Here is a 13,310-nt window from a genome sequence, read left to right as displayed (position 1 = left end):
AAATATTTTCCGGAAATTTTTTTTTTAACGAGGAAATGGTGGGGGGGGGGGGGGGGAATCGAAATTTTTAATTTGAGATTTTTGAAAATTTTTTTTTTCAGAATCGGAACCTCCAAAGCCTAAAACGTGGGATTCCGTAATAATTAAAAAATAATAATAATAATAATAAGTGGGGAAAGGTTCAGATTACATATTGTCCATTTGGACCCGGCAATCTTTCGATAGAAATGTATGACGTTAGGAGTGAGTGTGTATCATCAAAGCTGAAGGAATAATGGAGAATATGCGGGAGGATGGTGGTAACGTTGAAGAGACGCGCCACGTGCTCGCTACAAAGACAGAATAATAAATGTCTAGCGAACAGGTAACAAAAGAAAATATCGTGCCTGTTAAACAGGTGGAAAAAGGCCAAAGTAAATTTTGCTAGTGCAGCAACACGTTCTAGTGAAATCATGGACATTAACAAAGATAAACTTCAAAACTATAAAGGATTATTATAAAAAGAAGGTGACTACGTAAGGTTAGTCCCTCCGAGTGAAATAATTCACACGACGGAGAGGAAGAAATCGGTAAATTTTCAGAGTAACACCCGGACGATTTTCACAAAAAAAAACAAAAAATACCCTCGGAATTTTTGCGTGGAATCATGTACCCTGACCTCCTAATATGCTGCAAATCCCTTATTTTGGTTCGGAAAAAGGGCGGGAAGAAGGGGGGGGGGAACCCCATCCCGGATTCATTGGACTTTTTGGTTAATGTTTACATCTTGACCTGGAAATGAAAATCCCCCCAAAATACTGGAATGGGTGTAAAACAATGTGTAGGAAACGAATATGAATAAAAAAAAATGCGCTCAAAGCAATGGGAGTGTGGGGGAGAGGACTTCTGAAAATTCACAGGATCCGAGTTTTTCCTTCATAACTTTTAGAAAAATGGGGTTTTTCCAATGAAATTTTATAGAAATACCTTTCAAACGACATACATTACGATTATAAAGAAATTTGTGGGGAAAATCGTTTCCAAAGGGGTGGGAAGTGGTCTTCGGAAAATTCACAAAATCCGAGTTTTTCCCTCGTAACGTTTAGAAAAATGGAGGTTTTTTGCTATGAAATTTTATGGAAATACCTTTGAAACGGCATACATTATGACTATAAAGTAATACATACATTCACACATAATAATCGAGTTAATACAGATTGGGACAGAACTCCTCTGAGATGAAATTCCGCTGAGGTCGCTTTTCCCTTTCATCCCTTCGGGGTCGATAAAATAAGTACCAGATGAACACTAGGATCGATCTATCGACTTCCCGCCTCTCCCGAAATTGCTGGCCTTGTGTCAAAATGTGAAATAAATATTTTTCTGTCCGTAAATATATTTAATGGCCTGATGCTGGGATTTAAGCAAAAAAAAGTCGGATTGTCCTTCATTTAAGCTGTGATTTAAAAAAAATAAAAATATTAAAGTACCAGACTAGTATTTTACTGGAATGAATAAAGAAGCATAATTTATTCACCGGTCTAACATCTGGACGAATTTTGCTAGTTGAAACGTTACCGCACCGGTCAACATGTTCAGCAGCTTTTCTCCCGCTTCTTTGCGTTCTGAATTAAAATTCCGTCGAGGTCGACTTTGCTTTTCATCCTTTCGTGATAAATGAAATAACTACCCGTTACGTTCTGGGGGAGGGGTCGATGTAATCGACCGCTATTGGACAAAGATATTATTCACGGTACTACTAAAGCAGCGTGGTCCCGAACGCGCAGTCGCGCGTCCGCGATAGCTAGTCGTGAGTGGTCGATCCTACAAAAAGTGCGCGTACAAATAAATACGTGGTTAGGGATAGGGTTAGGGTTAGGATCGACCACTCACGACTAGCTAGCGCGGACGCACAACTGCGCGTTCGGGACCACGCTGCTTTAGTAGTACCATTATTCACAATACACTCACACTTACACATTCTTTGTTTTGTCCATAATGTTTTTCTTAATGTAAACCCTTTGTGGAAAATAAAGATATCATCATCATCATCAACATTATTATTATTATTATCATTTATTATGAGTTCGATAGAACTAAAGAAATAAATCTTTATGATGGAAAGCGTCGCTGAATGTATTAAATTATCTTAAGGACTTTTAAATTGTATCACCGGTTTCATTCACATAGGGGAAAATTGTCATTGACACCGTCTATCTAGTTTGTCTAAAGTCAGTTCAGTTCATTTATTTCTATCAAATATAGTAATTATCTCATATTAAGGTGAACGTGAGTGTTTTTTTTTTTTAGGTAATATACAGTAACCTACATGTTCCAGTGTCAGAGTCCCGTCATCTACATGATTAATATTTCATCACAAACAATGTTACATCGTTAATTGGTTGTTCCCTATTTTACAGGACAACTGAACGAATAACTTTCGTGATACTTCTTGAGTTTTCAGCTGACCATCGAATATATAGCAGGTGTTCTTTGGATTACCGTCACATCACACATTGCCATTTTCTTCTATCTTTAGTTAACTAAATTGATTTAAAAGGATTACACGCACACATATAGCTAAACAAATACTCACGCACAGCATTTATTGAACCCCAGTACTTAAACAGACTTATTTTAGTTCATACTTATACTAACTGATCATTCTGTCACAATTTGAAGAATATGAATTTTATCTGCACGTCGTCTGCTAGCCACTTGCGGACTATATATATTTCAACCTATTAACGACATCAACATTTCTCAAGGTAGGAACAGAAGCTTCGCCGATATTTTGTACTGGTATCGAAAGATCGCCCAGAAAATATATCCGCATAAACATTTTCCATACGTGTAAGGAGATCCAAGGCAATAAAACTGAACTAAAAGTTATATTCACAAGCATTTCTGAGCTTTTAATAATTCGTGGAGAGTTAAAATGGAGGACGTTACTCTCTTAGACACTTCCAAAACAGCTGTTTTTACCAATATAGATTCAGTCAGACAGACACGTAGTGGTGAGAAACCTTCACATGGTAACATAATTATTAAAGAACAACCAGTACAGGTTCACATTCCTGAACATTGTTGTGAGATTTGTGGGGAAACTTTCTCTTCAGAAAATGAAGTTTTGATGCACAAAGAAATACTCCACAAGGTAAGGCTCTTCCATTGTGAAATCTGTGGAAAATATTTTACCTGTAAAAGTTATTTAATGAAACACAGAAGAATACACACTGGAGAAAAGCCATATCATTGTGAGATATGTGGAAAGTCTTTCAGTCAGAATTCTCATCTTGTTAACCACATACGTAGTCATACTGGTGAAAAACTGTTTCACTGTGAAGTGTGTGAGAAGTCGTTTGTTTCTAAGTGTGTCTTAACAAACCACAAAAGCATACACACTGGAGAAAAACCCTTCCACTGTGAAATGTGTGGAAAATCTTTCGTTTCTAAGTGTAAATTAACAAGACACAAAGGCGTACACATTGGTGAAAAACCATATCCTTGTGAAATATGTGGAAAATCGTTTGTCTGTAATAGTGACTTGAATAGACACAAAAGAACCCACACTGGAGAGAAACCTTTCCATTGTGAAACGTGTGGGAAAGCATTTGCTGATAATTCTAATCTTATAGTTCACAAAAAAATACACACTGGAGAGAAATTGTTTTCCTGTGAAATATGTGGAAAGTCTTTTATTCAGAATTCAAAACTTACAGTCCATAAACGTAGTCACACTGGAGAAAAACTGTTTCATTGTGAAATATGTGGAAAATCTTTTGTTTCTCACTCTGTCTTAACAAAGCACAGAAGAATCCACACTGGAGAAAAACCATATCATTGTCAAATATGTGGAAAGTCTTTTGTGTCCAACAGTGATTTAATCAGACACAAAAGAGTCCATACTGGAGAGAAACCATATCATTGTGAAATATGTGGAAAGTCGTTTACTCAGAATTCCAGTCTTGTGGTTCACAAACGAGATCACACCGGAGAAAAACCGTATTCTTGTAAAATATGTGGGAAATCTTTTGTATATAATAATCTTTTAAGAAGACACAAGCAAAAGCATAGCATTTAATTGTGACTGGTGACGAAAAATGGTTCTTCTATTGAAATGTTAAACATCATAAACAGTGGATTGGTAAAAGGGAAAAAGCTCAACCACAACCGAGAAGGTAACTTCATGGGAAAAAGGTTCTCTCTATCTGGTGGGATTGCAAAGGAGTAATTCACTTTGAATTGTTACCACCTAATGCAACAATCAATGCTCAAGTCTACTGTCAGCAATTAGAGCATTTGAACCAAGCTTTGAAGAAAAAAAGAGCCGCTTTAGTGAATTGAAAAGGAGTGATGTTTCATCAGAACAATGCGCAACCTCACACTGCAAAGATCACATCACAGAAAATCGAAGAACTTGGTTGGGAAAAGATTCCTCATCCACCTTATTCTCCCGACCTTGCTCCTTCAGACTACCATTTGTTTCGTAGTTTACAGAATCATTTCGGGGACATAACTTTCACAAGCCAGGAGGAGGTCAAAACTGACATTTCAGAGTTCTTCACTTTAAAACCAAGAGTTTTACATTGATGGAATTAAAAAGCTTGTAAATAGACAGAAGCCATAGATAATCAGGGAAAGTACATTGATGATTAAATTTCAATTAAATATAACATTTGATCACTTGTTTTCTTTATTTAAAATTCAGACAGAACTTATGGGATGACCTGATATTTGGAAAAAATCCGTATTTGTAAATTAGGAAGCTGCTGTTGTCTAAAAAACACCCACAGTTCAAAGCAATGTGCCAATGTGAAACATAAGAAATCACTCTGTGAAGTATCATATTTGATGGTATATAAAATGCTAATTTTTTCCCAAAAACATATTGCAAAAAATTACTTCGGGTTCTATATGTGAAGTTGGGACCCTTGGATATGCACTGTGGAAATAGAGGTGTTTAATATGCTGTTGTCTTTTTTTGCCATCAAATATTGTAAGTCTGTACTTGTAATCTACAGCTGAAAATTATTCTCATGCCTATTACATGTTATTAATTATGCAGCTATATGAAGGAAAGTATTGTTATTGAAAACATTCTCTGTCACAGCAGATTTTAAGAATCTATGTGTAGAAAGTGAATGTTGTATAATTGGAGGTAAATAAACAATCAAAGAATTAAAATGACCTAACGAATTTTATATTTTCATTATTCAATAGTTTCAATTATTTCTTTTCCACCTTAGGCACAAGGCCCGAAATTTTGGGGGAGGGCGCCAGCTGATTAGATCGACCCAGTATGCAACTGGTACTTAATTTATCGACCCCGAAAGTATGAAAGGCAAAGTCGACCTCGGCAGAATTTGAACTCAGAACATCAAGACAGATGAAATAGTGCATCAGACAAAATGCAAAGAGGCATTTCTTCCAGCTCTTTATGTTCTAAGGCTGAATTTATCTTTCACCCCTTTCAGAGTTGATAAAATAAGCACTAGTAGGGCACTGGGGCTGATGTAATTGACTTATCCTCTCTCCTAAAACTGCTAACTTTGTGCCAAAATTAGAAAACAGTATTAAAACCTCTGAGAGTGTCTAATTCCCGTGTATCCTTAGTGCTTATTGTTCTTGCACATCTGCCACATATGCAGATGACTTTATCTGTTAATCCACCTGTGATTCCACTGCACTTATATGTCCATAGCTTACACTAGGTGCAGTGAATGGAAGTACTTCCAACTCCTTTCCTACATATTGAGCAGGACCATTTATTCAACAGTTAGCTTCCTTGCTAACAACTTTCGTCTTTGCTAGGTTAACAACTTTAAAGCACTGTCATTCCAGGTTTTACTTCCATACCTGGAATTTCTTTTCCAATTTTGTTACAGATTCTGCAATAAGAGCAAGGTCATCAGCATATAGTGACATCCAGTTATGAATTCCTTTGTTATGGCCTGGAGGACTATGATAAATAAGAGTGGACTGAGAACTGAGCCCAGGTGAACCCCTACTTCTACACTAAATTCATCTATATTATTAGCTAGCTCTCTCTCCTGACAGTACCACTGAACATGGTTTGTATAGCTCTAACAAGCCACTCATCTACTCCTAACACCCTTAGAGACCACCAGATAACAGAGTGAGGGACTCTGTCAAAAGCTTTCTCCAGATAGACAAAAGCCATGTACAATGGCTTACTTGTGGCCAAATACCTTTACAGCAGGTGTTTTCAACTATAGCCTCGGGCCGACCAAAGCCTTGTGAGTGGATTTGGTAGACGGAAACTGAATGAAGCCCGTCATATATATGTATGTGTTTGTTCCCCCAATATCGCTTGACAACCGATGCTGTTGTGTTTACGGCCCCAGTAACTTAGCGGTTCGGCAAAATACACCGATAGAATAAGTACTAGGCTTACAAAGAAAAAGTGGTGGCTACAGTCAAATGACTGAAACAAGTAAAAAAAAATATATATATATATATATATGCATGTTTGAGCACGCATGCGCAAAAGGATTGTTTATTTCCCCATTTCCGTTTTGATTCCATCTTATTGTTTTCCTCCGCTTTGTTTTCTTCCAACAACTTCACCCTTTTTTACGACAATGTCTCACATAAAACATCATTTCTGTAAGTATTAAAGCTCGAAAGCATTACATGTATTAATATTGTATACTTTTGCTGATTCCACTAACTTTTAATGTTTTGATATCGCTTGTCAGACATCAATATTATTTCTATCCTTCCAGCACTGTCCAAAAATTAATGAATTAAACAGATTTGGATATAACTACCTCCGTGTAAAAGCTGGATATTTTAAAATAAGTCGTACAACAAATACCTTTCAGATGGTGTGTATTACGAATGTATCGGAACTTGATGTATAAAAAGGCAATAATTCACACATTCCACATCGTGTATATGTAGATATATATATATATATAATACAAAGAATATATATGCATGTATACATACATATATGTACATACTTACATCTACATGTGTATATAGATGCATATCAGGGTACAGGACGTTAGAACAATGAACTACAGACAACGGAACGAACACAGGAAAACAGCCACTTGGAATTAATCCTTCGTCAGCTGCCTCTATTCTAACTAGACGATGTGTGTATATATGTTTGTGTGTCTGTTTGTCCCCCCCCCCCAACATCGCTTGACAACCGATGCTGGTGTGTTTACGTCCCAGTAACTTAGCGGTTCGGCAAAAGAGACCGATAGAATAAGTACTAGGCTTACAAAGAATAACTCTTGGGGTTGGTTTGCTCGACTAAAGGCGGTGCTCCAGCATGGCCACAGTCAAATGACTGAAACAAGTAAAAGAGTAAATTTCATTAAAATGTATGAGGAAACAAAGTCGAAGTTTTTGAATTATACGACTCTACCCTAAAGTTTATTTTTACATGAAATTCCTTCATAATCGTAATCTGCTCCATCTGAAACAGATTTGTAGAAGATTTTATGAAAATCGTCTCTACCCTTGTGGAAAAAATTTTCACAACGAATTCCGGTAGAACTCTAAAAGTTATAGAAAGAAAAAAAGAAAACGAATTCATTGGGGCACACATCTGTAGTTATGCCCAGGTTTAACCGCTAACATGACAAATCAGCGATCCTATTCTTGGCCATTCTTTAAACTAGGATCTTTGATTGTATGGAAATCTAATGGAAAGTTAGTTTCTGTTAAAGACCGTTTAATAATAGATTGATAAACACTTCCATGTTTTCTCATCAACAAAGATCTTTGACATTTCATAACACACACACAAACACAAAAACAGTTATAACTACATACACGAATTATTACTATCATTATCTGTTATCTATTATTAAGGCAGCGAGCTTGTAGAATCGTTAGCACGGTGGGCAAAGTACTTAGCGGCATTTTCTCCGTCGCTACTTTCTGAGTTCAAATTCCGCCGAGGTCGACTTTCCTTTTCATCCTTTCTTGGTCGATAAATAAGTACTGGTTGAACATTGAGGCCGATGTAATCGACTAGTCACCCTGCCCCCCCCCCCAAATTCCAGGCCTTGTGTCTATATTTGTTATCTTTTAATTGTTTCGTTCATTGGATGGTAGCAATGCTTTGAAGGCTTTTAGTCAAACAAATCCATGGCAGTACGTACTTTTTAAGTCTGATATTTATTATACTATTTTACTATTTTACTTGTTTCAGTCATTTGACTGCGGCCATGCTGGAGCACCGCCTTTAGTCAAGCAAATCGACCCCAGGACTTATTCTTTGGATGCCTAGTACTTATTCTATCGGTCTCTTTTGCCGAACCGCTAAGTTACGGGGACATAAACACACCACCATCGGTTGTCAAACGATGTTGGGGGAACAAACATATATATATACGACGGGCTTCATTCAGTTTCCGTCTACCAAATCCACTCGCAAGGCTTTGTTCGGCCTGAGGCTATAGTAGAAGACACTTGCGTAAGGTGCCACGCAGTGGGAATGAACCCAGGACCATGTGGTTGGTAAGCAATCTACTTACCCCACAGCCACTCCTGCGCCTATTTTAAATATTTGTGCAACAAAAGTATCTACTTGTCGATCTTTTTTACTCAAACCACTAAGTTACAAGGATCTAAACAGGCCAACACTTGTTGTTAAGTGGTGGGGAGGGAAACAACCCCCCCAACTCACGCAAATGCACATATATCATCATCATCATCATCATCGTTTAACGTCCGCTTTCCATGCTAGCATGGGTTGGACGATTTGACTGAGGACTGGTGAAACTGGATGGCAACACCAGGCTCCAATCTAATTTGGCAGAGTTTCTACAGCTGGATGCTCTTCCTAACGCCAACCACTCAGAGAGTGTAGTGGGTGCTTTTACGTGTCACCCGCACGAAGGCCAGTCAGGCGGTACTGGCAACGGCCACGCTCAAAATGGTGTATTTTATGTGCCACCCGCACAAGGGCCAGTCGAGGGGCACTGGCAACGATCTCGCTCGAAAATCCTACGAAGGCCAGTCAGGCGGTACTGAACATTTGATTTTCCTTATTTTTTTTTCTTGCCGACTCTTTAAGAATATGGATTCCCGTTCCCCTCACTCTTGCCCCCTTTAGTCGCCTCTCATGCAAAACAGGGAATACGCCGACTGCATTCTACTGATCCCCTCCCCCTAGTTGCAAGAGGGTTTGCTAGTTAATCCATAGCTGGGACCCTTACAGGTACTACCACTCCAGGCCAGAGTAGACCTGGGAACAATAGTAGCTAAGAGGTGGATCAACACTTCTCAAACCCTGAAATCAAGGCCCCAGGGTCCCACTACCTGATGTAGTTTATAGTCGTACCCCCTTTGAGCTGGGAAATGACTGGAATGCCTGGTGTGTGTCTTGCTGTGGCTACCCCCTCCTAAAAAAAATGGGGTAATAGGCCTAGATATATGATATGAATTTTCCATGCTTGAGTTGGATGTAGTTTATTAGAGGTAGATTTCCTATGGTCAGATGCCCTTCCTGTGGCCACACTGCCTTTTTCCAACCCAAGTAATATTTCCCTAGGGTCAGATATGTTTTTGGTGAATACTGGGAATGAGAATGCCATAAAGGCATTACAAAGAGGGGACGAAGAAGGACAGACAAACATAAAAGGGTGAAGTAGCTGTATCGATTAAATATTTACAATTTTAAATCTATATATATAAAAATGAGAATGTCTGTCTGTCTGTGTGTGTGTGTGTTTCCCTAAAACTCGAGAACTACACAACCAATTTCATTCAAATTTTACACATGTCTTACTTAGGGTTCCGGTTGTGTTTTAGTCAAAAAAAATTCTTAACTTCTTGCAGAGTTCGAGCCCACGGCAACATAATATCTCATCCACTATTTAAGTATTACGTGTTAAAAGTGAAACAAAAACCCTCATGTCAAATACTTTCACTTTAAAAATGAAACTATTCCACTAACTGAAACAATCACATTTCGATACTGTAATGACAGATACTTTCACTTTAATGGTGTGTGTGTGTATATATATATATATATATATATATATATACAGAGAGAGAAAGAGAGAGAGATGTATATGTATACATATACATGTATATGTACACGTATATGTATAGATATATATATATAGATATAGATCTATATGCATACATGTATATGTATACATATGTGTAGATGTATATATATATATAGGTGTACATCTAATATGTACACATATATAAATGCATACAGATATCTATACATATACACCCATACACACACATATATATGCACACAAACACACACATTAGTCATTTGTTTTCTTATCCAAAACTATGTCAAAAGTATTGAATGGATCTTTAAGAAATTTGGAAATTATATTCTACTAGCAGTATAACCCGGCGCTGCTCGGGATTAAGCTAGGATTATTAAATGATTAAGTCCTTTATTTCAAACCAAAATAAGTAACATCGACATCAGATTTGAGCGAAATCCGTTGAAATTGGTTTGGCTGAAAATGGTTTGCTGGCAATTTGATTGGGAAATCCCATAAGGAATCAGTTTATTGGTTATTTTCACTTATTGACTCTTTTTTTAAATGTTGCATTAGAGATCTGCATAGGAGAAGGTTGATCTGAAGGTTTGCATTGGGGATCTGGATTGGAGTAACTTAGGAAAGCTTACCAACAACCTTAACCAAAAAATAAGGAGCCTGTCCCTTCTAGGTTAACTCTAACCCTAACCCTAACTCTGACCCTAAAACCGTAACCCTAACCCTAATCCTAATCCTAACCGCAACACCCTAGTGGAAATCGTGCGGGTGTTAATCTGAAAATTTACCAAACCGTTTTTGTGGTCTGAAAAGCGAGTTGGGGGGGGGGCGGACTGACAAATTGTTACATACGTTTTTGTTTCATAGTTGTGAAATATAAACAAAACTCTTTCGCTCCCAAAGTAGTATGTGTGAGAGTGAGAGGGGGGGGGAGAGAAAGATGAACGATTTAAAATAAATAAATGATTTAAAATAAATATATTTGAATTGTGTGAGAAAGTATATATAATCTCATTATAAAATATAGTGTCTTTCAAAAACATCTTATATTTGAAACTATATCTCATGTTTAAGAAAACAAATGCATTTTACTCTGTCTTCCTTAGCTACATTTTCTTTCCTAATACGCTTTGTCTCCCTCTTCCACTTGTTCGTTCCTTTTTTTTTTGTTAGACGCTGTCTTGGTGAGAGAAATTTCTTTTTCCTTAGCCGCTTTGTCTCCCTCTTCCACTTTTTCATTTTTTTTTTTAGACGCTTGGCAAACTCTGTTTCTCCCCTTGTCACAAACACACTCTTTCTTTCTTTCTCTCTTTTTTCTTTCTCTCTCTTTCTTTCTTTCTCTCTCTTTCTTTCTTTCTCCCTCTCTTTCTTTCTTGCTCTCTCTCTCCTTCACGCGCGTATGCACAGATTTGACTTCGCCATGTCAACAAACTTCAAAATTGGTAAAAGTTTATCGATTTTTACAGCTATACGCGGGTGCCTCTGTGAGAAAAAGTTGACAAAAACACAGATAGCTTTATGAACAATGTCCTCTTAAAATTGGAGCGACATGCGTGCTAATTTGTGGACGTGCATAACCCACATCACGTACACACACACACAAACATCTTGTGTTTTATAGATATTGATGTATAATGGCCATAACCCCCATGAAAATTCATATATTTTTGATGTTGATGAAATTTTAACCATACAGATTACACACAAATGAAGTAATATTTCTAAAAAATTTTCTTCTTAGAAGTTACAAAGACCCCTTCATGGGGACTTCACACCCACAATTTAGTCATTTTTCCTAAGCAAAGACGAATACAGTTGTACCATTGGTAGCTATAGGGTCACCCGAACATAACAGATGAGCATTATTTGTAATTCAACGGTACAACAGTGTAAGACTATCCTTTCAGATATACTTACATTGTGATTTCTGCAATGTGGTGCATAAATTGTCAAGTAAATGAGACTCATCTTTGCCTCCACTGATTCACTTGCAAAGTGATGAGTAAAATTATTTCGTTGCAGACCTCCTTTGAGTCGTTTTATTACCACTGCGACACATATAGTCCCCAGTTGGTAACATTGATTTCAAGGCCTTCCCAGATGAGTGACTGGTTGTTTGAAGACATTTATTGATTGTAAATATTTTCTGCCCAGTTACCTATCGGTAGAGTGGTTATTTGCAAACTCCAGAGGCGACACTTTCATTTCCCTTTACTCCAAACGTCACACATTGTTGTTTCTATTGAGTCATGCCCTTCCAATTGCTATAGATCCATAATGCATCTTAAAGCTGTACCTGTCACATGTATGGTGAGGAATCCTACATTGGGGAGTAGTAACGACTAGGCTACTGTAGCTGACTGATTATCGTGATCATTCGTCTTTTGCTTTCCTGTAGCTTTGCTCTCTTTTACAAACCCAGTGAACATACATATATTTCCTATTTTAAAGAAATTCAAACAATACATATTACACACAAGTTAAAAAGATTCCCAACAATTAAACTTCTCTGGTTGACATTAATACACCCATCAGCAATAGGGGCCTTAACTCCCACAATTTTCAGCTCCATGAGCTCCATTTTTCAGGAGCAAAATTCTTTTAAGGTCCATGTAGTGTCTTAGGCCAAAAAATTTTTTAACTTCCTGCATAGTTCGAGCCCACAGCAATATCTTATCTCCTCCACTATTTCAGTATTATGTGTCAAAAATGAAACAATAACATCACTCAACTGTAATGTCAGATACTTTCACTCTAACACTGAAACTATTCCACTATTTCAGTATTACCTGTCAAAAGTGAAACAATAACATGTCGCTACTGTAATTTCAAATATTTTCACTTTAATATTTTCAATTTCATACTGAAACTATTAAAGTGAGACTATACTCTCACATATATACAGGCATACTATAAGACCCAAGTAAAAACATTCCCAACAATTCAACTTCTCTGGTTGACATTAACACCCCCACCCCCAATAGGGGCCTTCATTCCCACATTTTAGAGCTCCATGAGCTCCATTTTGCAGGAGCAAAATCTTTTTCACAGGTTCCAGAAGACTGAAATTTTGGAATATGCGCATAAAGATCAATAGTATGGGATACATGTCTCATGATTAGAATTTTTTTAGGGTGTGTAAAGAGGGAAAGAACCCTCATGTGCAATTTTGATGAAATTCGAATCATATGTATTCCAGTTCCTTACAGAAAATATAACAGAAAAGTCTCATTTTTCAATTGCATGTAACACGGGCAACGCCGGGTATCTCTGCTAGTATACAATAATAATTTGATTATATTTACAATGTTA

General features: G+C 37.3%; 2 protein-coding genes across 2 annotated transcripts in view; both read left to right on the top strand.

Annotated features, from left to right (window-relative positions):
* The first annotated feature begins 2,135 nt into the window (after positions 1-2,135).
* LOC106877956 (uncharacterized) lies at positions 2,136-5,174 on the top strand. The gene has a single exon (XM_014927034.3). The coding sequence runs from the start codon at positions 2,918-2,920 to the stop codon at positions 4,061-4,063; it is 1,146 nt and encodes a 381-aa protein (XP_014782520.1). The 5' UTR covers positions 2,136-2,917; the 3' UTR covers positions 4,064-5,174.
* Positions 5,175-6,487: 1,313 nt separating this feature from the next.
* LOC128251167 (uncharacterized) overlaps positions 6,488-13,310 on the top strand; it is a 34,279-nt gene continuing 27,456 nt past the window's right edge. Inside the window, exon 1 of the mRNA XM_089344081.1 lies at positions 6,488-6,609. The gene's annotated coding sequence lies outside the window, so the exon portion shown is untranslated. The remainder of the gene's footprint in view (positions 6,610-13,310) is intronic.

This window comes from Octopus bimaculoides, chromosome 28, assembly GCF_046866305.1.
Source record: "Octopus bimaculoides isolate indiv1 chromosome 28, ASM4686630v1, whole genome shotgun sequence".
NCBI lineage: Eukaryota > Metazoa > Mollusca > Cephalopoda > Octopoda > Octopodidae > Octopus > Octopus bimaculoides.
Note: the sequence above shows the minus strand (reverse complement) of the source record. Positions and strands in the feature narration are given on the sequence as shown.